Below are 13,867 nucleotides of genomic sequence, written 5' to 3'. Positions count from 1 at the left end.
AGCCTATCTCAACCTGAACCCGTTAGCTTTCTTGTGAAACTGTTATTTGTTACCTGCAGCATGCAATAAGTGGAAAAGTCCTGTTGGTTTTTGCTGCTGTTTGAATGTGTTGTTCTGTAGTCCTGAAGATACTACCTCCATCAGAACATCATCACTTTTCACCTGCGCATCTGTAATTCCTGCCACCTGTCTTACCTCTCATTTTCTACACTTCCTCCAGAATGGTCTTTCTAAAACAACAGATCTATCAACAGTTTCCTTAACTTCTACATGATTTCCTGTGGTCCAGGATGAACTCCGGAGGTCTGCTGGTCTGGAATACAGTGTTTCCTGTGGTATCTTTCATCCTTGTCATCGATCATTTCCTCATTGCTGATTCCTGAATGCGTCGCACCTTGTGTGCCACTCCGGCCTTTGCATGTACTGTTTCTCCTTTGGATGCTTTTTTCTTCCCCTTAGCCCCATAAACATGTATTGGTTCTTCTGAGCACAACTCATGTCATTTTCTTGAAGGCCTTTTAATCTTCACTCCCATCTCCTCCTGTGTTCAGTGTGCATGCATCTGTGCTTACCGCCCTGTCTAGCAGCAATTTGCTGATATATGTTCACTTTTTCTGTTTGCCTCTAATTGTAATCTCAAGAGCAAGAGCTACATCTCATTCACATTTGAATCCTCAATACTGATTTCATTTCCTGGCTCTTAGTAGGTGCTCAGTAAATGCTTGTTAAATTTAATTGAATCAAGTAATAACACTTACAGTCGTAGTTTAGATCATAGATGGCAGTAATCAGTGGGCTTTAATGAATTTGTACCCTCTGTCCTTATCAATTAAGTTATGACCTCATTTTAGGAAAACCTTGGGGAGTAGAGAGGAGTATTTTAGAAGAAACGGAAATAATATTTACATTCAAGCAGATTTTAATATATTTTGTGAGATAGCAAATAAGTATCTTTCCTACTACTATATTAAATTTTTTTTTTAAATTTTCCTTGTGTAATGTAAGCAAATAGGCTTTAGGTCTCAGCTTTTCAATATGTCATTGGAGTAGAGAGGCAATACAAGTAATCCTAAAAATAAAATAATTTAAATATTGTTATGTATCTTAAAATGATTTTACGAATTTCTGTTTCCACTACTTTAGTTATTTATTATTGAAATTAGCATGGTATTATAGAATCCCAGGATTCTTAAATGTTACCTTCTCTAACTAATACACATTGCTTGACTATCTAGACTTACACTTAACAGGTATTTACATCTTTGAACACAGAACAGCTGATGGAGAAAGAAGCATTATAAATAATATACATAAACTCAATTTGTGCAGATAATCCATAATTTTTAATGTTTAACTTGTCTAAATGCTATATGTAATATCTTTCATCAGTTTTTTTTAAAGTAATTATCCTTTCATCTTGTTTTTTTTTTTCACCAAATAAAACAATAAAAGGACCAGAGATCAAGAAGCCCCAGAGGATATACAAGTCAGGCCAGAGGATACTCCTTCAGATCTCAGTGTTAGTAATTCCAGTGTCATACTGGAAAACACGTTGGAAGACCATGCTGCTGAGGCATCCGGGAAGCCTCTAGGTGAAATTAGTGTTCCACTGGACAGCTCTTTACTTTGTACTTTGTCCTCAGAATCTCACCAGGAAGCAGCTAGTAATGAGAATGATAAAAAACCTGGTAACTACAAATCTATGTTGCGACCAGAGGTTGACACCAGTTCACAAGATTCAGCTCTCTTAGATCAGGAATTGTATAACTCCTTCCATTTCTGGAGGACTCCTCTTCCTGAAATAGATCTAGACATAGAGCTTGAACAGAACTCTGGGGGAAAACCCAGCCCAGAGGGACCAGAGGAAGCATCTGAAGGCCCTGTGCCCAGTTCTCCAAACATCACCATGGCCACCAGAAAGGAACTGGAAGAAATGATAGAAAATCTAGAGCCCCACATTGATGATCCAGATGTTAAAGGTATGGAAGTCAGTCAAGTTCTTTATTCTGAAATTGATTAAAAATATTAGTGTCTATCTTAAACATTTCATTTCAGAAAAAATTGCCATTTAATGATGTATTATGGACGGGGCAAAGTGACTCATACCTGTAACACCAGCACGTTGAGAGGTTGAGGCAGGAGAATCACTTGAGAACAGGAGGTCGAGACCAGACTGGGCAACATAGTAAGACCCCATCTCTACAAAAAATGAAAAATTAGCCAGGCATGGTGGCACATGCCTGTAATCCTAGCAACTTGGGAAACTGAGGTGGGAGAGTGTTTGAGCTTAGGAGGTTGAGGCTGCACTGAACTGTAATTGTGCAGCCTCGACCTCATGAGTTCAAATGGTGTCAAAGGATCATGCTCTGATAGTTCTCCAGCCTGGGCAACAAAGTAAGATCCTGTCTATTTAAAAAAAGAAAAAGGTAGTATGACCATCATTATCATGTATTTCTAAATTCTCTTGATAAATACAATTAATCTGATTTTCAGGAAATTTTTTATTTATAATAGGCTCATCATTGCATTCCTTACTGTAATTTTATTTGTTGATAAATCACTCTCTTTGAAATTTTCAGTCACTCAAACAGTGCTTTACAGTTTTAAAGTTTGGGCTCTGCCTTAACTATTTTGCACAGAGACTCACTACCTTTTTATAAGATAGCAGTAGACGCAGTCATTCTTTTATGGAAAGACTGTAGAATGTTCATTGCGCCACTGCACTGCAGCCTGGGCGACAGCAAGACTCCGTCTCGGGGGTGGGGGAGGAAGAGACTATAGAATGTTCACAGCAGGCATAGTCAACACTTGATGAGTGTTTAATGTCTTTACAGCTTTCACCTTTCTGTTTAAATTTTATTATTTACCAACTTAAGTTTATTAAAGTTTATCGAACTTCAGTGACTCCGATTTTTTTTTTTTTTTTTTTTTTGCTATGGAGTCTTGCTCTATCGCCCAGGCTGGAGTTCAGTGGCACTCAATCTTGGCTCACAATAACCTCCACCTCCTGGGTGCAAGCAGTTCTCCTGCCTCAGCTTCCTGAGTAGCTGGGATTACAGGCACGTGCCACTGCACCCAGCTACTTTTTTTTCTTTTTTTTTTTTTTTTGAGACACAGTCTCACTCTGTCGCCAGGCTGTAGTGTAGTAGTGCCATCGGCTCACTGCGTCCACTGCCTCCCGGGTGCAAGTGATTCTCCGGCCTCAGCCTCCCAAGTAGCTGGGACTACAGGTGGTGCCACCACGCCCAGCTAATTTTTGTATTTTTAGTAGAGACTGGTTTCACCATGTTGGCCAGGCTGGTCTTGAACTCCTGACCTCAGGCAGTCCGCCTGCCTTGGCCTCCCAACATGCTGGGATTACAGGTGTGAACCACCATACTCAACTTATTTTATTTTTCTTAAACCATATATGAAAAAAATATTACCAGTTGTCCTTAAGCCGGTTCTGGGAGCTCTCATTGTATTATAGTACCTGCTAGTTCTCTGACATAGACTAGTCACTTAAATATTAATTGAAATATTGAAAGAATTGCTCTAAATTTTTCTTTCAGTAAATAAGTGAAAAGAAATATGCATAGGTTGCTTTTTAAAAAGATTTACATGTACATGCATATAAGTTTCTTGATATGACTTTGTGTTTCAGAAGATACCTAATACTCTTTGTACTGTAAATTTACTAGCTGCAGTTGAGAGAGTTCAATAGAAATAACAGGCATACCTTGGAGATATTGCTGGTTCAGTTCCAAACCACTGCAAAAAAGCAAATATTGCAGTAGAGTCATACAAATTTTGTGGTTTCTCAGTGCATAAAGAGTTATGTTTACAGTCAAGTGCAATGGCTTTCACTGTAATAGCTGTAATCCCAGCTATCTGGGAGGCCGAGGCAGAAGGGCAGCTTAAGGCCAAGAGTTGGAGACCAGTTTGGGCAACATAGCAAGACCCTTATCTCTAAAAAGATTTTGAATAGTAGCTGGGCATGGTTGCACACACCTGTAGTCCCAGCCACTCGAAAGGCTGAGGTGGGAGAATTGAGCCTAGGAGTTTTAAGATTTCAGTAGCTATGATCGCACTACTACATTCCAGCCTGGGTGACAGAGTAAGACCCGGTCTCAGAATTTTATAAAAGTTGTGTTTATACTATACTGTAGTAAGCGTGTGATAGCATTTTGTCTAAAAAAAAAAAAAAATGTACACACCTTCATTGAAAAATTACTAAAAAATGCTGATGATCATCTGAGCCTTACACAAGTTGTAGTCTCATTGCTGGTGGAGAGTCTTGCTTCAATGTTGATGGCTGCTGACTGGTCAGGGCAGTGATTGCTGAAGGCTGGGGTGGCTGTGGCAATTTCTGAAAATAAAACAGCATGGAAGCTTACTATGTCAGTGGACTCTTCCTTTCGTGAAAGAGTTATCCGTAGCTAGCAATGGTGTTTGTTGGCATATTACCTGCAGGAGACATCTTCTGTAAAAATTAGACTCAGTCTTCTCGAACACCACCACTCTTTTATCAATAGGTTTATGTAATACTCTAAATCTTTCGTTGTCATTTCAACAATGTTCACAGCATCATCACTAGGAGGAGATTCCATCTTGAGAAACCACTTTCTTTGCTCATCCTAAGAGGCATTTGTTCAAGTTTGGTCAGGAGAGCCGGATATAGTGACCATGTGCCTGTGATCCCAGCTGAGGACAGGAGAATTGCTTGAGACCAGGAGTTCAAGGTTGTAGTGGTTATGATTGTGCCTATAAGTAGCCACTGTACTCCAGCCTGGACAACATAAGAAGACTCTGTCTCTAAAAATTAAAACAACAAAAAACGTTTGATTATGAGATTGTAGCATTTCAGTCACATTTTCAAGCTCCACTCCTAATTTTAGTTCTCTTGCTATTTTTACCCTATCTACAGTTACTTCCTCCACTGAAGTCTTGAACCCTTCAAAGTCATTTATAAGGGTTGAAATTACCTTCTTCCATACTCCTTTTATGTTGATATTTTGACCTCCTCCCATGAATCGTGAATGTTCCTAATGGCATCTGGGGTGGTGAATCCTTTCCAGAAGGTTTACAGTTTACTTTGTCCAGATCCATCAGAGAAATCACTATTTATGGCAGCTATAACTTTACAGAATGTATTCCTGAAATAATAAGACTTGAAAGTTGAAATTACCTCTTGATCTTTGGGCTGCAGAATGGGTTTTGTGATAGCAGGCATGAAAACAACATTGTCTCCTTGTACGCCTCTATCAGAGTTCTTGGGTGACCAGGTGTATTGTCAATGAGCTGTAATCATTTGAAAGGAATATTTTTCTAAGCTGTAGGTCTCAACAGTCGGCTTAAAATACTCGGCAAACCTTGCTGTAAACAGATCTGCTCTCATCCAGGCTTTACTTTTCCAGTGACAGGGCACAGGCAGAGTAGATTGAGCTTAATTCTTAAGAGCCCCAGGATTTTTGGAATAGTAAATGAGCATTGGTTTTAGCTTTTTTTTTTTTTTTTGACAGCGCCTCACTCCGTCACCCAGGCTGGAGTGCAGTGATGCAATCTCAACTCACTGTAACCTCTGTCCCCCAGGTTCAAGCAATTCTCCTCCCTCAGCCTCCCAAGTAGCTGGGACTACAGGCACGCACCACCATGCCTGGCTAATTTTTTTTTTTTTTTTTGTATGATGGGGTTTCACCAAGCTGGCCAGGCTGGTCTCGCACTCTTGACCTCAGGTAATCCACCCACCTCAGCCTCCCGAAAGTGCTGGGATTACAGGTATGAGCCACCACTCCTGGCCTGGTTTTAACTTAAAGTCACCAGCCACATTAGTCCCTAACAAGAGTCACCTTGGCCTTTGGAGCTTTGAAGCCAGGCATTGACTTCTCTTTAGCTAGGAAAGTTCTAGATGGCATTTTCTTCCAATAGAAGACTGTTTTATCTGTGTTGAAAATCTGGGCCGGGCGCGGTGGCTTATGCCTGTAATCCCAAAACTTTGGGAGGCCGAGGTGAGTGGATCATCTGAGATTAGGAGTTCGAGACCAGCCTAGCCAATATGGTGAAACCCTGTCTCTACGAAAAATACAAAAATTAGCTGGGCATGGTGGTGCATGCCTGTAATTCCAGCTACTAGGGAGGCTGAGGCAGGAGAATTGCTTGAACCCAGGAGGCAGGGGTGGCAGTAAGCCAAGATTGTACCACTGTACTCCAGCCTGGGTGACAGAGCAAGACTCCCATCTCAAAAAAAAAAAAAAAAAAAATCTGTTGTTTGGTGTAGCTACCTTAGTGGCTTAAGAAATTTTAGCTAGATCTTCTGAATAACTTGCTGCAGCTTTACCTAAGCACTGGCTGCTTCACCTTGCACTTCTGTGTTATGGAGATGGCTCCATTCCTTGAACTTCATGAAGCAACCTCTGCTAACTTTCAGCTTTTCTTCTCAGCTTCCTAAACTCTCTCAGCCTTTACAGAATTGAAGCCAGTTAGGGCCTTGCTCTGAATTAGATTTTGGCTTAAGAGAACATTGTGGCTGATTTGATTTCTTTCCAGACCACTCAAACTTTCTGCATATCAGCAATGAAGTTGTTGTTCCTTCTTCGTGTGTGTGGAGTAGCACTTTTAATGTCCTTCAAGAACTTTTCCGTCTGCGTTTATAAATTGGCTAACTGATGCAAGTGGCCTAGCTTTTGGGCTTTCTTGGCTTTTGACATGCCTTCCTCACTAAGCTTAATCATTTCTAGCTTTGGATTTAAAGTGAGAGATGTGTTACTCTTCCTTTCACTTGAACTCTTAGGGGCTACTGTTGGGTTATTTATTAATTGGCCCAATTTTAATATTGTTGAGTCTCAGGGGATAGGGATAGGGAGAGAGATGGGTAGACAAAGTCGGTAGAGCTGTAAGAACACACACATTTATCATTTAAGTTTGCTGTCTTGTCTGTCTTGTACCTCCCGAAACAATTACAATAGTAATATCAAAGACCACGGATCACAGATCACCATATATATATCTGTTATATCAGATATAACAATAATGAAAAAGATGGACATAGTACAAGAATTAACAACATGCAGTACAGAGGCACAGAGTAAACACATGCTGTTGGAAAAATAGCACTGATAAACTTGCTAAATGTAAGCTTGCCACAGACCTTCAGTTTATAAAAAGTACAGTATCAAGCCCGGCATGGTGGAGTGTGCCTGTAGTCCCAACCACTCAGGAGGCCGAGGCTGAAAGATTGCTTGAGCCCAGGGGTTCAGTGCTTCAGTGAGCTATGATCATGCCTTGTGAATAGCTTTCTGCAGGTAACTCCAACCTGGGCAAAATAGTGGGACCTCACCTCTTTAAAGAAAAAAAAAAGGAAAAGTGTAGTATCTACAAAGTGCAATAAAACAGGGTGTGCCTGCACTTTCCAGTGAACAGAATGGATGGGGGATGATACACGCACACACCGACACACCATGCACTTTATATGGGACAAAACGTTTTAACGTTTGTTTCTTGTACAATCTGTTTTTGAGTACTGTTTTGGTTTGGCTTGGGAGTGATCCCAAAAGGGAGTGGCTGAAGTGATTAAAAGGGTTGGTGAAAATTGCAGCCGAAATTCTGAAGATAATGAAAATATTCCACCGCAACTTTTTGTGAGTGAACACGTTCAGTTTTCTTAAGTTAGCAAGTAATGACCTAATGGACTAGAACCTCATCCTGTATGTTTCTTGCATGTCTATTGTCAGACACTTAATATACTTAGATGAGAAATTTTATAAATGCTGCATCTTAATAGATTATCTTAATAAAAGTTACTGATTGTTTTGTTTAAAATGTTCATATTTTGAACATCGAAGTGGATTGTTACTTGGAATAAATGCTAAGCAATATTTTTTGCTAAATTTCTGATTTATCTGGGGAGCAGGAAGAATGCCTTATCTTAATTTCGAATCACCTTTGTAAGTAAGGTGCAACCCAAAACGTAGGCAATGCTAGTTGCCAGATTTTTGAACCCCTGCCTGGTAAGTTGTCCTTTTGGTTTGCTGTAAGCAAGACAGTGCTCATTTGGGATTGTTGTGTTTTGGAGAAGATACAATTCTCATTTTCAAAAAGAATTAGAGAGAAATAAGCAGTAATAAGATATGAGATGTTTAAATTAACTGTGACAAGAATCTTTGTAATTACCATTGTTTTATGTTGGCAGGGTTTGTGTGACTGCTCTTCTGCTAAAATAGCTTAGTAAGTAAGACTTGTCAGTTTGATTCATGCACTACCAAAACATAGTTAACTTCTACTGAAATTGACTCCTTTTAATAAGCTGGAGGCAGCTCCAGCAACTAGATAGCATTTCTCTTTTCATACTAACGCAGAATAATGTACAGTAGCAGATAAACATTTTTAATCTCATGAAAGCATATTAGTTTTCTACTTTTTCTCTTGAAGGACTAATGATTTACCACAGTAGAAATTTTTTTCCAGCTTTTTGATTGCAGTGTCAAAAAAGTATACATTTTATTGATAACGTACAATGCAAATGGAGAACAGCCTTGTAAGGATATTGCAATTGTGGTTCTCACTTTGTCCGTTTCCTTATTTTGCCTGTAGCACAAGTGGAAGTGCTGTCCGCTGCACTGCGAGCTTCCAGCCTGGATGTACATGAAGAGACCATCAGTGTAGAAAAGAGAAGTGATTTGCAAGATGAACTGGGTATAAATGAGCTACCAAATTGTAAAATAAATCAAGAAGATTCTGTGCCTTTAATCAGCGATGCTGTTGAGGTAACAAACTCAGTATTTACCAAGTGAGAGTAGTTTGAATCAGAAGTCTTTCGTTGGGGAATAGTTGTAGCTGATCACTTTTAGTTTGTATGTTCTGTTTGTTGCTGATTTTTTAGCTCTTCCTTTTGCATAAAGTAATTGTTTTCATCACATCCTGTCCTCGTGACATCAGTGTCATATGAAATGCCTGGAAAAGTAAATCCCACTTCTGTCTATATGACCATTTAGTAGACTCAATGTTAATGTAGCTCACTGCAGTGAAATAGTCTTACTGGAAACAAAGCTCTTTATCAAGAATAATTAACTCTTCCCTTTTCTTTTTGGAGAGGTGCTTTGTTTCTGATCGGACCATTTCACTGCAGCGAGCAACACAGTATTCTGAGCAGAAGATCGGGACTTGAGGCCATGTTGCGGAGGGCCAGTGACATTATCTGGACTCTGGAGTGTGAGGGTGGGTACTGATCCTAGCATCATCTTCACTTTGTACTTATAGCTGTTCTCTGTGATCCTTCCCTAATTTCCTGCTGCATCTCCATCAAGCCAGCATTATTTGGTGTCAGTGCTACTTAGCCATTATTTATATAAATGGGGAGAAGGAATGCACCACCGATTGCCAGAATCGCATGGTCACAGATCATAGTGGCTTGAATGAGAAGCTCAGGAAAGAGTACCTGCACACACTGGGGACGGCAAGAGGGTTCTTAGAGCTTTAGTGCATTTCTGTTTTGATTCCTGTTAGATGGCATGTGGTATAGTTAGAAGTCTGTATGATACCACTGCTTTGGATTGAAACCCTGACTATTTATTGGAGATTTGAATAGTATTAATATATCTGCATCTTAGAAGGTGTTTATGTTGTTGTTGTTGTTACTGTTTTTGGCTGTTAACATATACATAATTTGTGAAAATAGATATTAACAGCCAAGAATAGAAATAGAAGAAAAACTGCATATGACACTCCATGGTCTCTAAAACAATGGATCAAAAGAATCCTCTCAGTACTATTTCATAAATAAGCTAATTTGAGCTGTTCGGACCATTTCAAAATTACTTTCAAATATTGTTTTTAATTACTCTCATTTTTTCTGGAGTTGTTTTTCACACATTTGACAAGCTATTCAGCAAGTTAGGTTTAAAGTAGGGAAAGTTCTTAGGTATGGCTATAAGCTTTTAAAAACATGAGGCATGTATGTGTTTATTACTTTTGGCAGTCTTGTAGGTAAGTAACTTAGTGTAAGATAGCTTAAATGAAGATGTGCAGCCGGGACAGTTCTTTAAGTAGTTATTTTTTCCTGACAGAATATGGACTCCACTCTTCACTATATTCACAACGATTCAGACTTGAGCAACAATAGCAGTTTTAGCCCTGATGAGGAAAGGAGAACTAAAGTACAAGTAAGTGACCAAAAAATGTGTTCCTAATTCCTCTTTTAGAGCCCATTTCTGACCTAATTTGCCCCTTCTTTATGATGAGTGTTCTAAAAATTATGACTAGTGTGTCATATTTTCTATAAGGAAATTGAAATAGTAGAGAGAGGAACGTGTAAGCACAAATCTTCCCTTTCCTACCTATGTGATCCCATTCTTCATTCAGAGTGACCACAGTCACACACCTCATTATCTTCCTTCATGTATTTTCATGGGCACATAAACATACACATGTGCCCCTTTTTATCATTCAAGACAACTGTGGTCATCCCATCCTACCTAGGTATTTCCTCTTGTTCACATTGCCAATAATTATAAAATACAGCTCGATTTCAGAGATGAAAATATGAAAAAATATGAAAATTTTGAAGTGCCGTCAGTAACAAGCTGCAGGAAAACTGTGCTCACGGAATCATTGGAATGTGATAGCTATGCCTTGCCTTGCTCTTTTCTAAGAATCTGACCTGGTGATCTCTCCTGTAAACACACTAGGACTCCCTCACCTTCACAGCAGCACAGCCCAGTGTACATGCCACACCTGTGGTCTCCATTGTAAGAAGGCTCTGTGGGAGATGCTACTTGTAGTTTCACTTTGATGCTATAAGAAGTGCTACATTCACTGTGACTGTCTAGATGTGTTGTTTGCTTCTAGGACTTTATTATTATTATTATTAGAGATGGAGTCTCACTCTTGTCACCCAGGCTAGAGTGCAGTGGCACCATCTCAGCTTACTGCAACCTCCGCCTCCTGAGTTCAAACAGTTCTCCTGCCTCAGCCTCCCAAGCAGCTGGGACTACAGTTGCGAGCCACCAGGCCCAGCTAGTTTTTTTGTATTTTTAGTAGAGACAGTGTTTCGCCATGTTGGCCAGGCTGGTCACGAACTCCTGACCTCAAGTGATCCACCCACCTTGGCCTCCTAAAGTGCTGCGATTACAGGCATGAGCCACCGCGCCTGGCCTTAGGACTATATGATTATTGTTAGAAGTAGATTTCCCAGATCAAATGATGTATTTATTTTGTTGTTGTTGTTGTTAGAGATGGGATCTCAGCTCTGTCACCCAGGCTGGAGTGCAGTGGCGAGATCACAGCTCATTGCAGCCTCGAACTCCTGGGCTCAAGCAATTGACCCTTCTGCCTCAGCCCCCCTGCTAGCTGGGACTACAGATGTGCACCACCACATGTAGCCAATTTTTATTTATTAAAAATGAAATCAGTATTCAAAACAATAGTGTTTTGAAACATGCTTTTCCCCACTTATAGACATTTTCAGTATTTCAAATCTCATTTTAATGAGTTTATTTCCATTTTCATTCTGTGTATATGGGTAGTTTATGTAGCTCAAAATTCAAGATACTTAACAGGCATTTATTGACATTCCCATCTCAGTTTTTCTTCTCCACTTGTCCATTTTGCTTCCTGAGATACAACCATTTTTACCTTTCTTTTATATCCTTCCACAGCTATATTATACACACCTAAGCAAGATTGCAAATATGTTCTTCTTTTCCTCACATATATGCAAATAATTAGACATGTGCACTTCAATTTTGTGTGAATAATTGCTTAAATTTTCATCTAAAGAAGACAAGTTTTTATTTTTGTTTTGAGACAGTCTCACTCTATGGCCCAGGCTGGAGTACAGTGGAGCTCTCACGGCTCACTGCAGCTTCCACTTCCCTGGGCTCAAGTGATCGTCCCACCTCAGCTTCCCGAGTAGCTGGAACTACAGGTGTGAGCCACCATACCTGGCTGATTTTTTAAATTTTTTGTAGAGACAGGGTTTCACCATGTTGCCCAGGCTGGGCTCAAGTGATCCACCCTCCTTGGCTTCTCAAAGTGCCGGAATTACAGGTGTGAGCCACTGTGCCTGGCTGATTTTTGCTTTTTTAATGAACATGTTGCAAATCATGCAGAGCACCTGTTATTCTGCATTTGCTGGGTTATAACAAACATTGTCATCTCTGCCTACATTTAAAGGTGCTGGTGTTATTTTAATACATCTTTTTAATTTAGTAATTAATTCTAATTTTCCTTTGAACTGAGATGTTACTCATTATTCTCCTAGAGTTGCTTTTGCTTTTATTTGTTCATATATGTTTCCCTTAGCATGTTTTTTGTATCTCTTAGTTATTAGATACCTGAAAATTTGACATTGGTATTTCTCAACTATTTGAGATGCTATGTTAAAATCTATATATTTAAAAATAATTTTGCCCAATTTATGTCTAAACTGCTCAAAATGCATCTCAACTGCTCAGTCACTGTGGTTTCTCTTTCTCCATTAGGATGTTGTACCTCAGGCGTTGTTAGATCAGTATTTATCTATGACTGACCCTTCTCGTGCACAGACGGTTGACACGGAAATTGCTAAGCACTGTGCATACAGCCTCCCCGGTGTGGCCTTGACACTCGGAAGACAGAATTGGCACTGCCTGAGAGAGACGTATGAGACTCTGGCCTCAGACATGCAGGTGAGTAAAGCAGTTAAAGAATTAGCAGAACGTGCACGTGGAAGGCACAGTGCTTTCCTTTTCATAACCTAAAGAATTTCTGTTCGTGTTCTAGCATGTTCTTAGTGTTATAGGAAATTATGTATGGAAGAGCTTAAGAGTAATAACAGAGCATGTTTTTTTTGCACTGTCAGAGTCCCACAATTTGGTGGCTTCATTTTTATCTAAAGCATTAGAAATTGTTAGCACATTCACCATGCCTACATTCCTAACTTAAAATGTGTTATTATCTAGAGTTTATCTGTAAATTAATTGTTGAGAATATAGGATTTAATTTTTCACCTAGAAATAGTATTATAAATGCTTATTTGATTTTTCACACTAGAGCTCAAAATATTTGTTTAAACTGTAGTAGAACTGTAGTATTACTAGCGAGTGTGAAGTTCTGGGCCCCGCGTGCCTTGAGCATTGCAGTACAGACAGGAGAAGTTCTGTGGTTCTTGCTCTCTCCTCGTCCCCACACACCACCCCCACCCCCTTTCAACAGAACACACAAGGTAAACCTTTGCTTCAGGTCATTTTGTCTGGACATCTGTGACTTTCGTGTGACCTCTTCCCAGGCTTGATGACCTAACCTCCCCTGCCAGGCTGATTTCTATATAAACAAAGTTTGCCCCTCTTTGAACACACCCGTTCCTTCAGTGAAGTTGATCTCTCAGTTATTAAAAAAAAAAAGCAGTCTCATTAGGCTAATTTATACTGAAATGTGATGACTTTTCCTTAAACTTCTTAGTAATTATTATATTTTTCAGGGAATCAGTGGTGTTGACTCAGCAAGTTCTAAGTGGGAAGTAATCTTGATAGGTCAAGTTCCTCCTTTGACCTATGAGGTTAGGAAAGCCGGGCCCAGGAGAAGCGAATTTATCTGTGTTCATACACTTCTTCAGTGCTGCATCTGGTCATGGAACCACAAAGGCCCAATTTCCATAGAGTGCTTTGTCCTGTGTATTCGTGTTTTCAGTCTTTATTCCACAGAACTGTAGGGTTCCCGTGGGATGAATCTCCAGGGGCACCTGGGTGACTCTGACGGCTCAGAGTCTGGACTAGCAGTTCTTTCTCTCTGCTGCCCCCCTCTTCCATGAGAACATCTCTGCCTTCATCTGTTGAACTTAGGTGTAAAATTTGATTTCAAGAGTGGATTCTGGGTGGAAGGGAAAGGAAATAAAATGTTTGCTCTAAACTGTTTC

General features: G+C 39.8%; 1 protein-coding gene across 7 annotated transcripts in view; it reads left to right on the top strand.

Moving 5' to 3' along the window:
* Window positions 1–13,867, top strand: part of PPP4R1 (protein phosphatase 4 regulatory subunit 1) — a 73,720-nt gene that overhangs the window by 47,650 nt on the left and 12,203 nt on the right. For 5 of the 7 annotated variants that reach the window (XM_005587185.5, XM_065534223.2, XM_045377843.3 and 2 more), the window contains 4 exons: window positions 1,453–1,979; window positions 8,569–8,741; window positions 10,041–10,136; window positions 12,456–12,641. In XM_005587185.5, the coding sequence (XP_005587242.3) occupies window positions 1,453–1,979; window positions 8,569–8,741; window positions 10,041–10,136; window positions 12,456–12,641 (982 nt within the window). Of the gene's footprint in view, window positions 1–1,452; window positions 1,980–8,568; window positions 8,742–9,067; window positions 9,193–10,040; window positions 10,137–12,455; window positions 12,642–13,867 lie in introns of all 7 variants that reach the window. The other 2 variants (XR_012427345.1, XR_012427344.1) reach the window with 1 other exon arrangement.

This window comes from Macaca fascicularis, chromosome 18, assembly GCF_037993035.2.
Source record: "Macaca fascicularis isolate 582-1 chromosome 18, T2T-MFA8v1.1".
Taxonomy (NCBI): domain Eukaryota; kingdom Metazoa; phylum Chordata; class Mammalia; order Primates; family Cercopithecidae; genus Macaca; species Macaca fascicularis.
Note: the sequence above shows the minus strand (reverse complement) of the source record. Positions and strands in the feature narration are given on the sequence as shown.